Below are 17,523 nucleotides of genomic sequence, written 5' to 3' on the forward strand. Positions count from 1 at the left end.
ATAGTCTATATATGATCGTCATCAAATCTTTATTCCAAATACAGCTTTAAAAAACTTTATTAAATCTATGTCTTTATTCTTTTTTTTTCTATAATTAGATTAATTTTTCTATAATTATTAGATAAATTAGATTAATTATAGAATTATTTTTTGTTTACAATACTATTTTTGCAATTTGTATCTAGATAAACTAGTAATAAAAAATTTTTTACACAAGAGAATCTGCATAGAAATTAATACTAGAAACCTGAATTTTCGAAAAAATTTTGAATGCCATATCCTGTATCTTAGATTGTTCTTAGGTTTAGTAAATAAAAAAATTCGATTTGCTTTTCAAAAATTTTATTCAATTCCATGTTAAAAATGTCCCGTATCTATTTAAGCAGCAGCAAGTACCTTCCTAAACTTCTTCCATTCCTCAAGTGGTCCATGTTCAGGTAGATATTTAACATTGCAACCATCTGGAGCAAGATAGCCTGCCGCCTTCAGTTCCTCGTATTCGGAACGATCGTATTTCGTGAAACCCCACTTCTTCGATACATAAATCTTCTGGCGCCCGGGAAACTTGAACTTAGCACGTCGCAGAGCTTCAATAACAGCCGCCTTATGACGATCAGAGGAGCGTACACTCATAATCGGTTGACCAATGTGCACTCTCGCTACAGTACCCTGAGGCTTGCCAAAGGCTCCTCTCATTCCAGTCTGAAGCCTACGCAAAGAAAATTATCCCAAGTTATAATACTTTGTCAATAATAATGCATGTCAAAATGAGTCAAATTTATATCAAATAAAGAATGATAATTATATGTTCTAAACCATCCTTGGTTAATAAAAAACTGATGTGCAAAAAATGACACCGAATATTATCGTTAGTGAAACGTATACTCCCTCAGTCTTTTGCCAACCGTAGGTCGGCAGCAGTCGAGAGTAAAAACGATACATTTAAAAGGAATAAAATTCTTTGTCAACGTTAGTTACATACCTATCGGCTCCAGCACATGATAACATTTTATTGATACGAATAACATGGAAAGGATGAAGTCTCATACGAATATGGAACTGATCTTTGCCAGCATTCTTCACCATGTACTTGTTAGCACAGATACGTCCGGCTTCCAACGCCTCAGAACTGAGCTGCTCATATTCGTCTGACACCAGATGCACACATAATGGAAAATCTTCCACCGATGCTTTCTTCTTGCCAAGATCGAAAATACGGATCTTTGGGTCCGGTACACCACGACAGAATCTGGATTTCGGGTACGGCTTATTTTTACAGTAGCGATAACTGAAAAGAAATCTTTGTAATATGCGCTGGACAGTGTTACATTGTGTTTATCATTACAATATTATGCAATATAATGCAATCGCAAATTTCAATCAGAGAAGAATCTGTACATTAATTTCATACATATGGAGAATAATACATGTTTTTTTGTCTCTTGTTGTAAATATATATAATATATATAATAATTATGGGATTTAATTCTTTATAAAGTAAAGAGATTTAGAATTTTCTGTAAAATATATGGCAGCATGTTATATATATAAAATATCTACAAATATCTAAATATATAAATATCTTACAAGAAAATAAAAGTTTCATTATATGAAAAGAAAATGTTATAAAAATGTTATAAAATGTTATAAAAATGTTATAAAAATTGTAGTTACTGAAGACAAGGAAAATTGAAAATTTCATTATACATACCATCTTGCTGGTCGGCGCCCCATTTTAACCTACAATTTAAATGGAATTAAAATCAGAAGTGCTAAAATGACATCAATTAACGCAATCAGAATACATTGAAAAAATACAATATGCAAAAATGTATTCAGTGCGTATTGCGATGCTGGGAAATAACAATGGATGAAGAAAAGCGATCTCACCGATTCCAAACGAGGCTAACCCAAACGAGAAAAGGGAAATGCTCGTTCCAACGAGCGTGAATTCCGCAGTCAGCGATGAGAAGTTGGCCGCAAAAGCAGGCTAACCAACTCTCGATCACAAAAATTCTATTCCAGAAAATAAATCTAGGTCTTTTTTTTGATCGGTCTAAAGTTGGCAATCTTGATTACCTGTCGAGTAGCGCGTATTTCGAAATTAAAAATTAAATATTACGTCTTTCGATCGTAATGAATATTGAAATTATCGATTGCGTTAAAATTAAAACATATTTTCTTATATAATGCATATTTCGATAAAATTATGCTATTATTAAACATTTTTTGTTTCTTAACAAATTTGTTTAAGAAGATTCATCGTTGTGTAAAAAAAGATATCATGCATATACTATTGGATTAATATTAATATTACATTTATATATATATATATGTATATATATTAATATTTATCTACATGATTATACATATATTTATAATGCATTATTAAAGTATAACACATTTCTTTTTAATGTACTTATAAAATAGATATTTTATATATATAACATGCTGTCATATATTTTACAGAAAATTCTAAATCTCTTTACTTTATAAAGAATCAAATCCCATAATAATTATATATATTATATATATTTAATTACAGCAAAACAATTAAAGAAATGTTCAATGAAAAGTTTAGAGTATGTTATGGGAAGACAATATAAAATATAGTCACCCTTTTATAGTCATTAAAAGTGCACACTAAATAAATTTCACTTTTTACTCAACTCATAAATTTGACAAGATATGTACAGAGTTTCCTTTTCGCACTATATATTCTAATCTATATAAAATTCAATAGTTTCATTATTTGTATGAAACTTACACCTATTCTTACTTTAAGAAAGATACACTGTACAAAAAATATAATACAAGTCTATTATTTAAAAGACTCTAAGTATATCTTTATATTTGTTCTTTCAAATCTTTGTAGAGCATTTGGAAAAAAATTCTTATTAATCGTATGTTTGTGTATGTGTGTTAATGTTTGCGAAAGTGTTTGGAAATTCTAATCTTATTATTCTATTCACTATATTGTCATGTAAACAATTAAATTAACAACCACCAAATATATATATAAATATTTAATTTACATGAAAAATCAAAATTGCACATTTTTATTCCTCTTAATATGACAAGAAATATATTCATTCTGTATATCCGAAAGAGAACCCATCTGTATAAAGAAAAAAAAAATGTTTTAACCAATAAAAATAGCATAAAAAATAATTAATTATTTGAAATGGTTGTACAAAAATGTTTTTAAGAACGATATGTCTTGACAGAAGGTAACATGTGTTGATTTGGCAGCCATATGTAAGCAGTCATCCTTAATTACAATTGCAACACAACAGAAAAAGAGTTGTTCAAATTTCTGCCATGCATTTGACTGCTTTATAAATTACCATGAGGTAGCTCAAGACTAACAGGTCAAAGATACTACATTATAGATACTACATTAATAAGACTGACAGAACAAAATCGATTTTTAAACAAAAAAGAATTTTAAATTTATACAGGGTGGACTAATAACTCTGTCCACCTGGAATATCTCCATTATTTTTAGAGATACAAAAATTTTGTACACATAAAAGTTGTACGGTACCAAGAGGGCCGTAATATGCTACTAATAATTTTTTTGTAGGTGGAGGGACTTTAGAAATTTCAAGGTCATCTCCATTTTTTTAAATGGAACCCCCCCTTTTTTATTACCTATTCTTATAGCTTATCTCGAGAGCTTTCCAAAACACTATAATAAAGTATTTTTTCATTGAATACTTTTCGAGTTATGAGGCTTGAAATAATTTCTTAATTTTATATAAACCATAAAATATCCATTTATTTTACCAGTAAAATATTTTTTTTACCAGTAAAATATTCATTTTATTATTATCTTACCTTAATACTTTTATATACAAAATAATGGGAAAAATCATTGGTGTAAAGAAAAAATAATTGTTTTTTAAAAAAAAATATGTAATTTACAATTAACAATTTCATATTTTTTCTTAAAAACAACTGTATGTTTTCTTTACACCAATTGATTCCTCTCATTATTTTGTACATAAAAGCATTAAGGTAAGAAAATCGAAAAATGAATATTTTACTAGATATTTTATGGTTTATGTAAAAGTAAGAAATGATTTCAATCCTCATAACTCAAAAAGTACTCAATAAAGAAATACTTTATTATAGTGTTTTGAAAAGCTCTCGAGATAAGATATAAGAATAGGTAATAAAAAATGGGGGGTTCCATTTAAAAAAATGGAGATGACCTTGAAATCTCTGAAACGCCTTCAAGCACCTACAAAAAAATTATTAGTAATATATTAGGCCCTCTTGACCGGCCTTCTATCGTACAACTTTTAAGTACAAAATTTTTGTATAAGTACAAAATTTTTGTATCCCTAAAAATAACGGAGATATTCCAGGTGGACAGAGTTATTGGTCCCTGTATATACTTTTTATTTATGTATATACTTTTTATTTGTACTCATCGGAGTACGTAAAGGTTATTTCAAGTATAAAAAGAAAATGTGATGGATACTGAAACGTAATGTGCAAGGTAAAAAATACGTTGACGCGTTATTAAAATATCAATTGTAATATAATGTAACAATTTGGAACATTATGACATGTACATACACTGAAAAGAGAGAGAAAGAGAGACAAGGAATGATTCCGAATTACACTAAAAAATAGTATTTTCATATCCGGTGATGACTCTAAAAAATCGCAATAATATGTACCTATGTACTGCCGTCGTTAATTATACATATGCTTTCCATTTTGCCTTTTTGAGCGACGTACTCTTTACTATTTACATCTTTAACGGATATCTCTATTCGCGCTGCTAAATCGTACGTCCCTGTGCTGGGCAATACGGCGTGTAACTTTGCGACGTTACTTGCACACGCTTCAACGTTAGAATAAATTGACGAATGCCCAGCGTACTTGTAATACGTTGAAGCCTGTGGCGAATACAGTTGGGCCTTAATATTTGGAAGATGAGTTTCACTATAAAAAAATATATTTATATATATAATTAAAGGTTCATATATGGCAATGTTATATTAATAAAGTGCGCAAAAAATACCGGACCGAAAAAACATAGTTGTTTTTTAAGAAAAAATATGTAATTGTTAATTGCAAATTACATATTTTATCTTAGAAACAATTATGTGTTTTCTTTACACCAATTGATTCCTCACATTATTTTGTACATAAAAGTATTAAGGTAAGGTAATCGAAAAATTAATATTTTACTAGATATTTTACGGTTTATGTAAAATTAAAAAATTACTTCAAGCCTCATGAAAAGTATTCAATGAAAAATAACTTAATTATAGTGTTTTGGAAAGCTCTCGAGATAAGCTATAAGAATATCGAATAAAAATTGGAGATTTCCATTTAAAATTATAAAGTTGAGAGTTCCTCTATGATTACCCTCAAGGTCAAATAAGTTTTACTATTTGCAGTGTTTGCTGGTATCTAGATAAAATTATCTAGATAATCATCTAGATAAAGAAATGGATCATCTTTATTTTTAACTAGATGAAGAAATACAAAGTATTTTTATCTTTATCTTAGATGAAAAATATATGTCATCTTATCTAAAAATTGTCTAAGATGTCGTTTTCATTATGCAATAAAGTTTTCCAAAAATCTAAAGCAAGCTTCTAAAAATCTATCTAAAATGTCTAAAATATATTTTTTATATTATTATTATTAATATACTATAAATATGTTATTATTATATTATTAATATATTATAAATATATTATAAATATAAATAAATAAATAAATATTTATCATATCATTTATGCTATTATTTAAATATTCTTTAGGAAAAGAGAAAGAATATGTTTATGATTTTAATATCCCATTTATAATCTGCGTCACATTTTTTACAAATATTTATAGTCTTCTAAAATAAACAAAAATATCTAGATAATTATCTAGATTATCGCAATAATTATCTCATCTTTCATCTAGATTAAGTAAAAGCAAAATCATCTTTATCTCATCTAAGATAAATTTACGGATTTTTATCTTTATCTTTATTTAGATAATTTTGAAATTATCTACAGCAAACACTGACTATTTGACACATTTGTTGAAACCCAACAACTTTCGTATAAATCATTTTTTTCTAAAAGGTCTCGTTTTCAAGATATTTTAGAAAAAAATGTTCGGTTCCATATTTTTTACGCATCTTGTGTAGCTAAAGGAGATTCTTACCTGCTAGTGCCTATCGTACTTATTTTAACATCGAGTCGCATCTTTGAGTGATTCTGTATATATATCATTACAGGAACAATGCACAATCGACCTCGCTGAAAGCTGTGCGTAATCTGCCTTTCGTGACTTAGAGAGTAAGAGATTAGGCTTTTCAAGCATTCCGCTTCCCACACGAGGTCTTTAACAGGAGCGGTTATCATATTCGGTACGTTTCGATCCGGTCCAAAGACTTTTAAGCGCGCACCAAATTCATTACGTTCGGTACGCGGTTCCCTCGGGTGTTTGTACGTCTTGTTCAGATGTTCCAGCTCGAGGTGATGTTGCCCGAGCGCCATCCGAGTAACTACCCCACTCTCCGTCACATTGGCACACCACTTGACGATTAACGTAGACTTCAACAGCATGATATCCGATACGGAGCTGCGCTCGACACTCTGCTGCGGTTGAAATTGTTGTGCATCGCTCGCATTTTCGTTGACGTCCAACGATTGGATATCGCGTCTCTGTACAAAATTGACAAACGGATAATCGTCGACCGATGCGGCGTCGGCTTCATCGTCGCGGGTTAAGGACACGTCGGAAATCATGGATTCGCCATCAGTCTTCTTCCTCAGCTTTAACATCAAATGAAATACTTCTTGAGGCTGCACCTTTATACTTGGCGGTAGAACGGAAGAGTGAAACGCGGACCATCCAGCGCTGTGAAGCGACACTTTCGACAGCATAATCTCATTTATGGATGGATCGTGTACTTGATTGGTATTCTTGACGGACATTATTAGATTCAACGTCGGCGAGTCGTCCTTGAACAATCCACTTCTAGAGGCGATCGCGGTGATTTGTATCGAGTCTAACACGGTCAATTGCCAGGTGTGTCGGCACAATCGATGTTTCAACGTCGTTTTCGATTCCACGCTCTCGTAATAAAAGAGTAAATCTAATCTATGAGTGCCCTTCTCGTACGGGGCCTGTACCCAAAGTGGCATTTTATAAACTTCGCCTACGTTTAATGCACCATTCATAAAGGCTGGTAATGCTACCTTCGTGACTGATCTACTACTCTTCTTCATCGTCAAATCTGCAAGCATTTCATCATTATTATAAATATTATAATTGATAGATGAGAATATCAAACTTATATTCTCTTTCTGCCAGGGTTGGCAAAACACTTGTTTTTTTTATTTTAAACAAAATTAACTTATTTTTTTATTTTAAACGAAAAACATTGTTTTGTTCTGTTTAGAACAATGTTTTTTGTTTTATTTGTGTTTTCAAGTAAAGTAAAAAAACATGTTTTAAACAAGCAAAAAATACTTGATAGCTTTGATCTGTGTAAATATTTAAATTTTTCGCTAGCGTTAAACTGTACATAACGTTGCCAAAATTGACAACGCTATTAAAAATACAAATAATAAAATAAAAATGATTATTTTTGGATATTAAATAATAATCACTATAATAAAGATTATTTAGAAGATATTGAGTGACTTTACATTTTACATTTTAGCACTTTAAATTAATAGTACATAACTCATAGCAAGTCAGTAGTTCTAAAAAAAAGTTCTAGTTAATAATTAATATAGTTAATAATTAATAGTTAATATTTAATATATAATACTTTGGTTCCTTTCCTATTCTTATTAAGTAATCTCATGCTTAACTCTCATAAATTATAAATAAAAAATAAAAAATAAAAAACTTCAGTTCTTCTTTTTAAAAAAACTTTTTTTTTAGAATTACTGACCTGCTAAGAGTTATGTACTATTAATTTAAAATGCTAAAATGTAAAATGTAAAATCAGTCAATATCTTCTAAGTAATCTTTATTGTATTGATTGTTATTTAATATCCAAAAATAAATTTTGCTAAAATAATACCCATCTTATAATATCATTTTTATTTTATTATTTACATCTACAGGGTGTCCCAAAACTCATAATCAATCTTTTAAAGACATATTCCTGGGATCATTTGGAGACGATTTTTCCTCAGCGAAAATGTCGATGAAGGCCATCATTTTTTGCATGTTCCCAATTTTTGTCATCATATATCTTTGCAATTAAGCCTTAAATTAAAATTCAACTAAAGTAAACTCTATTTAAAATTAATCGAAGAATGTGGTTTTGTTAATATTTTATTTCTACAAAGCTTAGTTTACGAAAAACCCCTTATTTCCAATCACTTATAATTCGAAAATTATTAGTGCCTCGACTTTTTCGTTGAGGAAAAATCGTCTTCAGATGATCCCAGGAATCTGTCTTTGAAAGATTCATTATGAGTTTTGGGACACCCTGTATATGTTACATAAATATACATAAACTAAAAACACTAAAACCAAAACTTTTTTGCAACATACACATCTATTAGTTTTTGTTTGTTTTTGATTTTTTTTTTAATTTCTTTTCCAAATAATCATATATTTTAATAATCATATATTTTAATAATCATATATTTGCGATATATTTTAATAATCATATATTTTAATAATCATATATTTTAATAATCATATATTTTAATAATCATTTATTTTAATAATCATATATTTGCGATATTTTAAGCGGTTCTAAACAGTAGTTTAAAACAGTTTAAAACAAAAATGTTTAAAACAGTGGACACTGTTTTTAATCAGTTTTAAAAACATTGTTTAAAACATGCCAACCCTGCAGAACAATGTGTCCTAATAAAGATCCCTACCTTCGTTCCTATTAATTTCCGAATCTTCTAACGTGAAGAGCTTGGCATCAGTAGATGCGATATATACACTTGTCAATGGCGCGTTGCCTATATTTTTTAACGTGACTTCCACCTTCTGTACCTCACCGCACAACATTTCTGGTGACAGCTTGGTGAAGAATATCTGCAAGGGAAAATATAAATATGAATCTCCGCATGAATAACATTATTTTCATAAAAATTCATACCTGCATAAATGGTGCTCTTTCTATCACGTTCATTTCCAGTCGATAATCCTTTCCGTACAAGCTCGTATTTGATTTTTCCTTGATATTTTTTAATTTCGGTGGTGTAATCTCAAACAATCTTTTACCGGCGATAATTACAGCCGAATTCGCAACCGGTGAGTCACTTATCCCCTGTATCGAGTTGGACAGTTTGTAACTTATACCTAAGACCCTCAATTCTCCTACTCGCTTGGGTACAAGGGACAGTACGATGTTCTGTTTACATGTCGGTTGTAAGAGAATCGCGTCTATGACGCTCAAGACGACCGGATTTGAATCGTCGCTCGTTTCCATCTCATTCGTAATAATCTCATTATTACAAGTAAACGACCAAAGTAAGGTCACGTCTGACAACGGTAGCGGGACGTGCAACGGATTATGCAGTTCGATAGAGTAATGCACTGGCTCGTCTAGAACTGCAGTCGGTTTTGTAGCATTATTACTCATTCTAGAATACAGCGCGACTGTTGGCTTAAATATCATAGGTGGAGATCCCTGCGCCTCGGTTATTAATAATTCCTCCATTTTCGACCATTTTGCGTCGTCCGTCTCCTCGGTATTAAACGTAACGTGGCTTGCCGGAATATTGCTTTCACTTTGCCTACTCAAGGGGCCGTATAATACTTTAATATTGTCGCTATCTATCAACGGCAAAGGCAAAATAGGAAATCCTTTATAACTAGTGCCATTTTCCTGAAACAATAACTGTACAATGGCCATGAATGAGGATTGTCCAATATTGATGTTTCTTTTTTACAGGGTTGGCATGTTTTAAACAATGTGTTTAAAACTTGTTTAAAACAGTGGACACTGTTTTAAACATTTTTGTTTTTTAAACTGTTTTAAACTACTATTTAGAATCGTTTAAAATATCGCAAATAAAATGTATGATTATTTGGAAAAGAGAAATTGTAAAAAAAAAAAAAAAACTAATAGGTGTGTATGTTGCAAAAAAGTTTTTGTTTTAGTGTTTCCAGTTTTTATCTATATTTATGTAATATATAGATATAAAAATATAAATAAAATATAATAAAATAATAAAATATATATAAAATATAAATAAAATATAATGAAATAAAAATGATAAGATGGGTATTATTTTAGCAGAATATAATAAATGTAATAAAAATATAATAAAATAATAAAATATAAAAATATAAATAAAATATAATAAAATAAAAATGATAAGATGGGTATTATTTTAGCAGAATATTTATTTTTGGATATTAAATAACAATCAATGCAATAAAGATTACTTAAAAGATATTGACTGATTTTACATTTTACATTTTAGCATTTTAAATTAATAGTACATAACTCATAGCAAAGGTCAATTCTAAAAAAAGTTCTTCTTTTAAAAAGAAAAATTGAGGTTTTTTTATTTTTATTTTATTTATAATTTATGTGTTGAGAGTTAAGTGTGAGGTTACTTAATAAGAATAGGAACCAAAGTATTATATATTAAATATTATTAACTAGAACATTTTTTTCGGAACTACTGACCTATGAGTTATGTACTATTAATTTAAAATGTTAAAATGTAAAATGTAAAGTCAATCAATATTTTCCAAGTAATCTTTATTGTACTGATTGTTATTTAATATCCAAAAATAAATATTCTGCTAAAATAATACCCATCTTATCATTTTTATTTTATTATTTATATTTTTAATAGCGTTGTCAATTTTGGCAACGTTATTTACAGTTTAATGCAAGCGAAAAATTTAAATATTTACACAGATCAAAGCTATTAAGTGTTTTTTGCTTGTTTAAAACATGTTTTTTTTTTACTTTACTTAAAAACACAAATAAAACAAAAAAAACAATGTTTTTTGTTTAAAATAAAAAAAAACAAGTTTTTTACCAACTCTGCTTTTTTTATGTGATAACGGATCCGTGTATACTCACGTTACGAGTGTGTAAGAATTCTCGTAAAAACGCGGCTTGTTGCACAGCATGTTGTTTACTAGAAGCGTTAAGTAACTTTTCAAATGCCTTCACAGCCTCGGAAACTTGTTTCAGGGACGCAGCCTGTCTGCCGATTGTAAAATGGATGTGATCCTCGGCCAAAGACCAGCCTCTTTCGTAATATACCTAGTGTAATAAACATTATTTGTAAAATAGTTCGGCAATTTGCAAGATAAATCGCGGCGTTTGAGGGGCATCATATATGATACACCTATTTATCTTTAGTATTTTCCTCATTATGGATGTATTACAATTATATGCATGCAATCAAGTTCCTTAGACTTCTGATTACCTACATATAGTAATCTTCCATCACTTTTCACTGGGGGGGTTGACAATAATTAATTAATAAATAATCAATATGAAAAAAGCACTATTTTTTTCGGAAAAAAATCAGTTTTGAATACAGGTCTTGTGGAATCAACCCCAAATTGCGCATATATAGCTTTTCGGGGTCTCTGATCACAATGCCGGCCTCAGATTTTGGAAATCCAAGATGGCGGATGACATATCTAAAATCTGATAATTTTCAATTTTAAAAAATCTTATCATATTTTGCATATAATTTGAAGAAGAAAGTATTCTTGCTGTTTTTTCGATTAGATGTGTAGTTTTTGAGAAAAAAATCCACGAATTGTCAATATTTCTAAGATATAATCCGCCAACTTGAATTTTAAAATTATGATGCCAGATTCGTAATCGGTGACCCTATAAAAACCTACAAAACCATCATGATCTTTGTTGTTGATCTCGCACAAAAAATGTGCCCCTAAAAGGGATTAATGGGCAGTGTGCGTCTACCTGATACGCCTGTTGATAACATCTCAGGGAGTGTTTCCTTTGGCCGGCCTTCGAAAATCTGTGTCCAGCCAGAACCGCATGGAAGGCGTATTTACGCATCATCTTCGGCCCGATGAAGCAATAAGCGGCTTGCTCGAGTAGCAAGGCCGAACGTAGATCCGAGTCCTCGCTTGTCATTCGTATAAGTTGCTTCGCGGCTTCTCCGCACAACCCCCGACCCTTCAAACACTCGGCGCTGAGCAGCGTCGCTCTTGTCGCGAACTGAGGCATCTTACAGCTATTCGTATAAGTTAATATCGCGTCGTCCATGTACTCGATGGTCTTCCTGTTTGTTTCGCCTTGCATGAAGGCGCTTAGAGCAGCCATTTCTAGGGCTCCCGCATAATACACCCAAGCTTGATCGGCTGCGAAATCGCGCTTCGCGCTGTGATACGCTTGATAAGCGAGCGAATAGTGACCGAACATGAAACACAAATCACCCAAGCGTCGTAATTGCAATTCCGGAGATTCCGCTGTGTAACTGAAATGTAAATAAATACGATTTTAGAATTCAATTTTTGGAGCCAATCGTGTCGTGTTAATGTATTAGCTTGATTCTCACAAGGAAAGGTACCCAACTGTCACTCACGGATTCTAATGAAACTTTGTACATCTGTAAAATTAGGCGAAATAATAGACACATATTTTTTTTTAGGGCAGAAACAACCCCTTGTATATAGGATGGGTCATTTTTTTTAATGGAACCACCTACTTTTTATTGCATATTCTTGTAGCTTATCTCGAGAGCTTTCCAAAACACTATAATAATGTTACTGTACATGAAGTATTTTTCGAGTTATAAGGCTTGAAAGTTACATTACAGTAGATGGGACAGTTGTTTCTGCCCCCAAAATTGCTTCTCCGCAGATAAAAAAAAATACGTGTCTACTATTTTGCATAGTTTTACAAGTGTACAAAGTTTCATTAGAATCCGTGAGTGACAGTTGGGTACCTTTCCTTGTCAGTTGAAATTATATATACATATATATATATATATATATATATATATATATATATATATATATATATAGGGTATCCCATTTTAAAGGACCCACTCAAATATCTCAGAAACTCATTAAATCAAAAAATGTTTCAAACAAAAGTTGTGTGGCTTCAAGGGGGCCATAAGATGGTGACAATGATTTGATCTTGGAAAATCATTTGAACGTAATGTGAAGGTCAACTTTAAAATCTTAAATGGAACCCCCTACTTTTCATTGCATATTCTTGTAGCTTACTTCGAGAGCTTTCCAAAACATTATAATAAATTATTTTTCCATGAAGTACTTTTCGAGTTATGAGGCTTGAAATCATTTCTTAATTTTACATAAAATATCTAGTAAAATATTCATTTTTCGATTATCTTATCTTAATATTTTTATGTACAAAATAATGAGAGGAATCAATTGGTGTAAAGAAAAAACATAGTTGTTTCGAAAAAGAAATATGTAATTTGCAATTAACAATTACATATTTTTTCTTAAAAATAACTGTTTTTTCTTTACACCAATTGATTCCTTTCATTATTTTGTACATAAAAGTTTTAAGGTAAGATAATCGAAAAATGAATATTTTCCTAGATATTTTATGGTTTATGTAAAATTAAAAAATGATTTCAAGCCTTATAACTCGAAAAGTACTTAATGGAAAAACATTTAATTATAGTGTTTTAGAAAGCTCTCGATGTCAGCTACAAGAATACCAAATAAAAAATTGGGGTTTCCATTTAAGATTTTAAAGTTGACCTTTACATGATCTTCAAATGATTTTCCAAGGTCAAATCATTGTCACCATCTTATGGCCCTCTTGAAGCCACACAACTTTTGTTTGAAACATTTTTCATTTTGACGCAGTGTTTCTGAGATATTTGAGTGGGTCCTTTAAAATGGGGCACCCTGCATATTGAATAAAAAAAGAGATGTCCTTTTCTCTTCAAATAAAATATAAAAGATAATAAAAAAATAATTTTTTTGCTTACATTACAGCATTTGAAGGCGCCGAACCTGGTACACCAGGCTTATTTGTACCAAACCACCGTCTTGTAGCACTAAATAGTGATCTACTGACTCCCTTCTTGTTCGAAATCACATCGTTCAATAGGCCAATCTGTTTTTCTACATAAGGCAACAAGCTTCGCAGGCAGAATTCGGTAATCAACGTCCGTAGTCTTTCCAAATCTTGAGTGGAAAGACGAGCACCGTGTTGAGCAACCACGTAATTCGGAGAATCCGCCCAGACATTTGTATTTATCGGTGAGCTAGTAGTAACAGATTGACCCTTGACATTAGTTGCGGAAATAAAACTTTGCAATTTGTCGTCGTTTGGACTGAGTGGATGAATTGTAACCGGGACTGCTTCTTGTCCAACTTCTAGCTGTGCATTCGTCGATTCGGATAATTCGGGAGGAAAATTAATTGTATCAATTCCGGAGATTAGCTGCGTCAAATCCGAAGATGGCAATCCAATAGAATTGTGTGGCATTAGCGGTGTCCCAGCTTGACTTGTTCTGTAGCAAGAAACATAAATATATTTAGATTATAAGAATCTAAAGTTTTTGGTGCTAATGTACTATTTAAAATAATATTATAAGCAATTTTAAGAACATACTTATCAGACTCCATAGTGAGCTCGCTTGGCATGGCTGATACTCCACCTGTATCCGCGGGTGTACGAGGCGAGCTATTTTGTTCACTGTTACCAGACAATTCTGAATGTCTTGTCAAAAACTGACTCCATGGATCAGGCAAGTGCGTATTGTCGTCGGAAAGACCTGGCGGTCTTGAATTCATTTGTAATAGAAAACAATTGTTAGCACCATAAATAGTCTTCATCTCTGTAAAAACTATTTCCGCTCTGAAAAATATATATACATGCATATATTTCTTTTTGTCTAATGAAAAAGCTAGTAAAGAAAAAATTAAATTAATGTGGCTTGAAAGACAAATATCTAGGAAAAAATTAAATAAACAAGGCAAATAATCACAGGCGTTGATGTACGATGCAAATCATAGACAAGTAAATTAAATCATCAAATATCATGATAATATTCAAGAGAAAATTGTGATATAAATAGTACATAAATTATACAAAAATAAGCGCAAACGTTTCGATCTCATTCAAATCCTTCTCAATGCTGTTCTTAAAAATAATAACATTAAAAGAAATAGAGTCGCAAACACAAGGTCAAAATCAAAAAAGCTATTAATTATCTTTTAATTGAGAATTTTGAAAATATCAAAGACAAAATAATTTATTATAAAAATAAAATAAAATAATTTATTATAATAAAATAAAATATATATATATTAAAATAAATATATATTATAATAAAATAAAATAAAATATATATTATAATAAAATAAATATATATTATAATAAAATAAAATATTTATTTTATTATAATAAAATAAAATAATTTATTATAAAAATAAAAATAAAATAATTATAAAAATAATTTATTATAAAAATAAATTTACAAAAAAAGAAAATACATATATACTTACTTATTTCTATCATCCTGAATAGCATCATGAACCAAGATGTAATACCTAAGAGCGTTATTATTGAACCACTTAGGTAATTTTCCCGACACATTTTGATGCAACTGCGCTCCCATACTCTGAATTTTTTCTAACGGACTGTCCTCCGTTGTAGAAACAACTATCATACACGCAAGCAAGTGCTTTGTAAACTCATGATCCGATGGAAACTGGACGCTCAGAAACGTCTCTCTCCATGCTTCGAACCATGGTACAGAAATGGGAACGTCTAATTCAGTGAAGCCAATGCGAACCGTGGTTGTGCGTTCGCACAAAGTAGAACTGACTGCTTCGTTCAACATTTTCTTGGCAAGACTCGGTTCCGGTGGACGCGCATTGATATCTTGTATGGAAAGCCGAAGATTCCTAATCGTTACAGTGTTCCCTTGAGGATCTTTAAAATGACCTGTGAAAGTATACACAATTTTTAATAAATTAAATTTTATATAAATTAAAGAATATAAATTAAAGAATATAAATAGAGAATATAAATTAAAGAATATAAAAATTGAAGAATATTCTTTAATTTATATAAAATTTATATTCTTTAATTAAATTAAATTAAGAATATAAATTTTAAATATAAATTTAAATATAAATTTAATTATTTAAATATAAATTAAATTAAGAATATAAATTTTAAATATAAATTTAAATATAAATTTAAATATAAATGATTTAATTTTAAATATAAATTTAATTATTTAAATATAAATTTTATATAAATTAAAGAATATTGTGTTCCAAATGTTGAGAAGATACACAGATGACAAATACACAGTTAATGTGAAAATATCAGTGCAAGAAGTGAGAAATTTCTCAAGAAACGTATAAGTATCTTCAGCAAATTGCTATGACTTACCTTCGGTATTTAATTTGCAAAAGGGTTGAAGCAGCTCGACGAACGACAGATTATTCTTTTGGCAGGCGGCATCAGCCGCGGTGGAGCAGACTACGGCGATCTGTGGGGAGAAAGCATTGCCGATGAACTCCCGAGGGGTTAACTTACACTGTGCCATGATCCCGTTTTACGCGCGGACCGTCAAAACATAACCCGTGGCGTAGCCGTCCACGTCTCTCGCGGCACCGAACGCGCTCTCGTGACGACCGTCGCGATCCGTGTCCCGCATCCCGCGATCACATCTTATTCCCGCCGCGTTATCTCGCGAGTCGACGACGACGACGACGACGGGAAGGAACCAGTACGCATCCCCCGGGCAGCCGCGGCGCGATAAACATGTCCACCGAACAGCTGTTTTCCAAATATCCACCCCTCCCCTTAGAAAACTCGATAAGCGAGAATGAGAATCATCGCCAAGTTTTCGTAGAGTGCAAAAAGAAAAAAAAAATTCTTCGGGACTTTCGCGTGAGCGGATTGGCTGTCGCCGTTACGTCACATCTTGGAGATCCAATGATAGAATATTGTAGTGCGTTCGAAAATATGTTTGATCGGTGTTGGGAAAAAAGATAAAGTTGGCAGTATTGAAAACTCCCAGTGCTGCGTTTCGTTTCTCCCACTGGGATCATTAGGATTGTATTGTACCGTATGTACACTCCGTGACAACGATTCGTTCCGGGGGCGGTCCCTCTCGCGGGGCAAGGGGAGCATAGCCTCTAACTAATCAGCCACTGTCACGCTGCCAATTGATTGGTCACTTCTACGCTCCCCTTGCCCTGCGAGAAAGGGGCCAAGGAACGAATCGTTGTCGCGCAGTGTACAATATATGAAAGTGTTGCAATTATACTAATTATTATTATATTATACTAATTATTATTATTATATTTACTTGAAATCATTTTTGAATCTTCGAGTAATTCTTCAGATAATGATGATAATAATGAAGAATTACAAAATATTTTATTCGAAAATAGAGGTGAAAGGAAAATAGTACCAAAAATAACAGATTATTTGGAAAATGTTGTTACCAGATATACAAATATTGAATTTAAATCACATTTTAAGTAAATTATGTCACTTTATTATAATTATTGCATTATTAAATATGAAACACACGTCCGTATTAATAATAATAT

At 31.2% G+C, this 17,523-nt stretch overlaps 2 protein-coding genes across 3 annotated transcripts; both read right to left on the minus strand.

Annotated features, from left to right (window-relative positions):
- Positions 1–324: 324 nt before the first annotated feature.
- LOC105252572 (60S ribosomal protein L10) lies at positions 325–1,992 on the minus strand. The gene is made up of 4 exons (XM_011260004.3): positions 1,891–1,992; positions 1,712–1,740; positions 983–1,288; positions 325–709 (listed from the first exon to the last, which is right to left on the minus strand). The coding sequence occupies exons 2-4, from the start codon at positions 1,732–1,734 to the stop codon at positions 379–381; spliced, it is 660 nt and encodes a 219-aa protein (XP_011258306.1). The 5' UTR covers positions 1,735–1,740; positions 1,891–1,992; the 3' UTR covers positions 325–378.
- A 2,212-nt stretch (positions 1,993–4,204) lies between these two features.
- On the minus strand, positions 4,205–16,773 carry LOC105252571 (trafficking protein particle complex subunit 8). 2 transcript variants are annotated; one of them, XM_025410440.1, is made up of 10 exons: positions 16,352–16,773; positions 15,454–15,895; positions 14,558–14,803; positions 13,929–14,456; positions 11,912–12,431; positions 11,051–11,236; positions 9,104–9,835; positions 8,877–9,039; positions 6,184–7,261; positions 4,205–4,959 (listed from the first exon to the last, which is right to left on the minus strand). In XM_025410440.1, exons 1-10 carry the CDS (start codon positions 16,506–16,508, stop codon positions 4,692–4,694), a joined length of 4,320 nt encoding a protein of 1,439 aa, XP_025266225.1. In that variant the 5' UTR covers positions 16,509–16,773; the 3' UTR covers positions 4,205–4,691. The 2 variants fall into 2 exon arrangements, with proteins under 2 accessions (XP_025266225.1, XP_025266224.1); XM_025410439.1 differs by having other exon boundaries at positions 9,104–9,847; positions 16,352–16,772.
- Between the last annotated feature and the right edge of the window lie 750 nt (positions 16,774–17,523).

This window comes from Camponotus floridanus, unplaced genomic scaffold (assembly GCF_003227725.1).
Source record: "Camponotus floridanus strain SB8 unplaced genomic scaffold, Cflo_v7.5 scaffold32, whole genome shotgun sequence".
NCBI lineage: Eukaryota > Metazoa > Arthropoda > Insecta > Hymenoptera > Formicidae > Camponotus > Camponotus floridanus.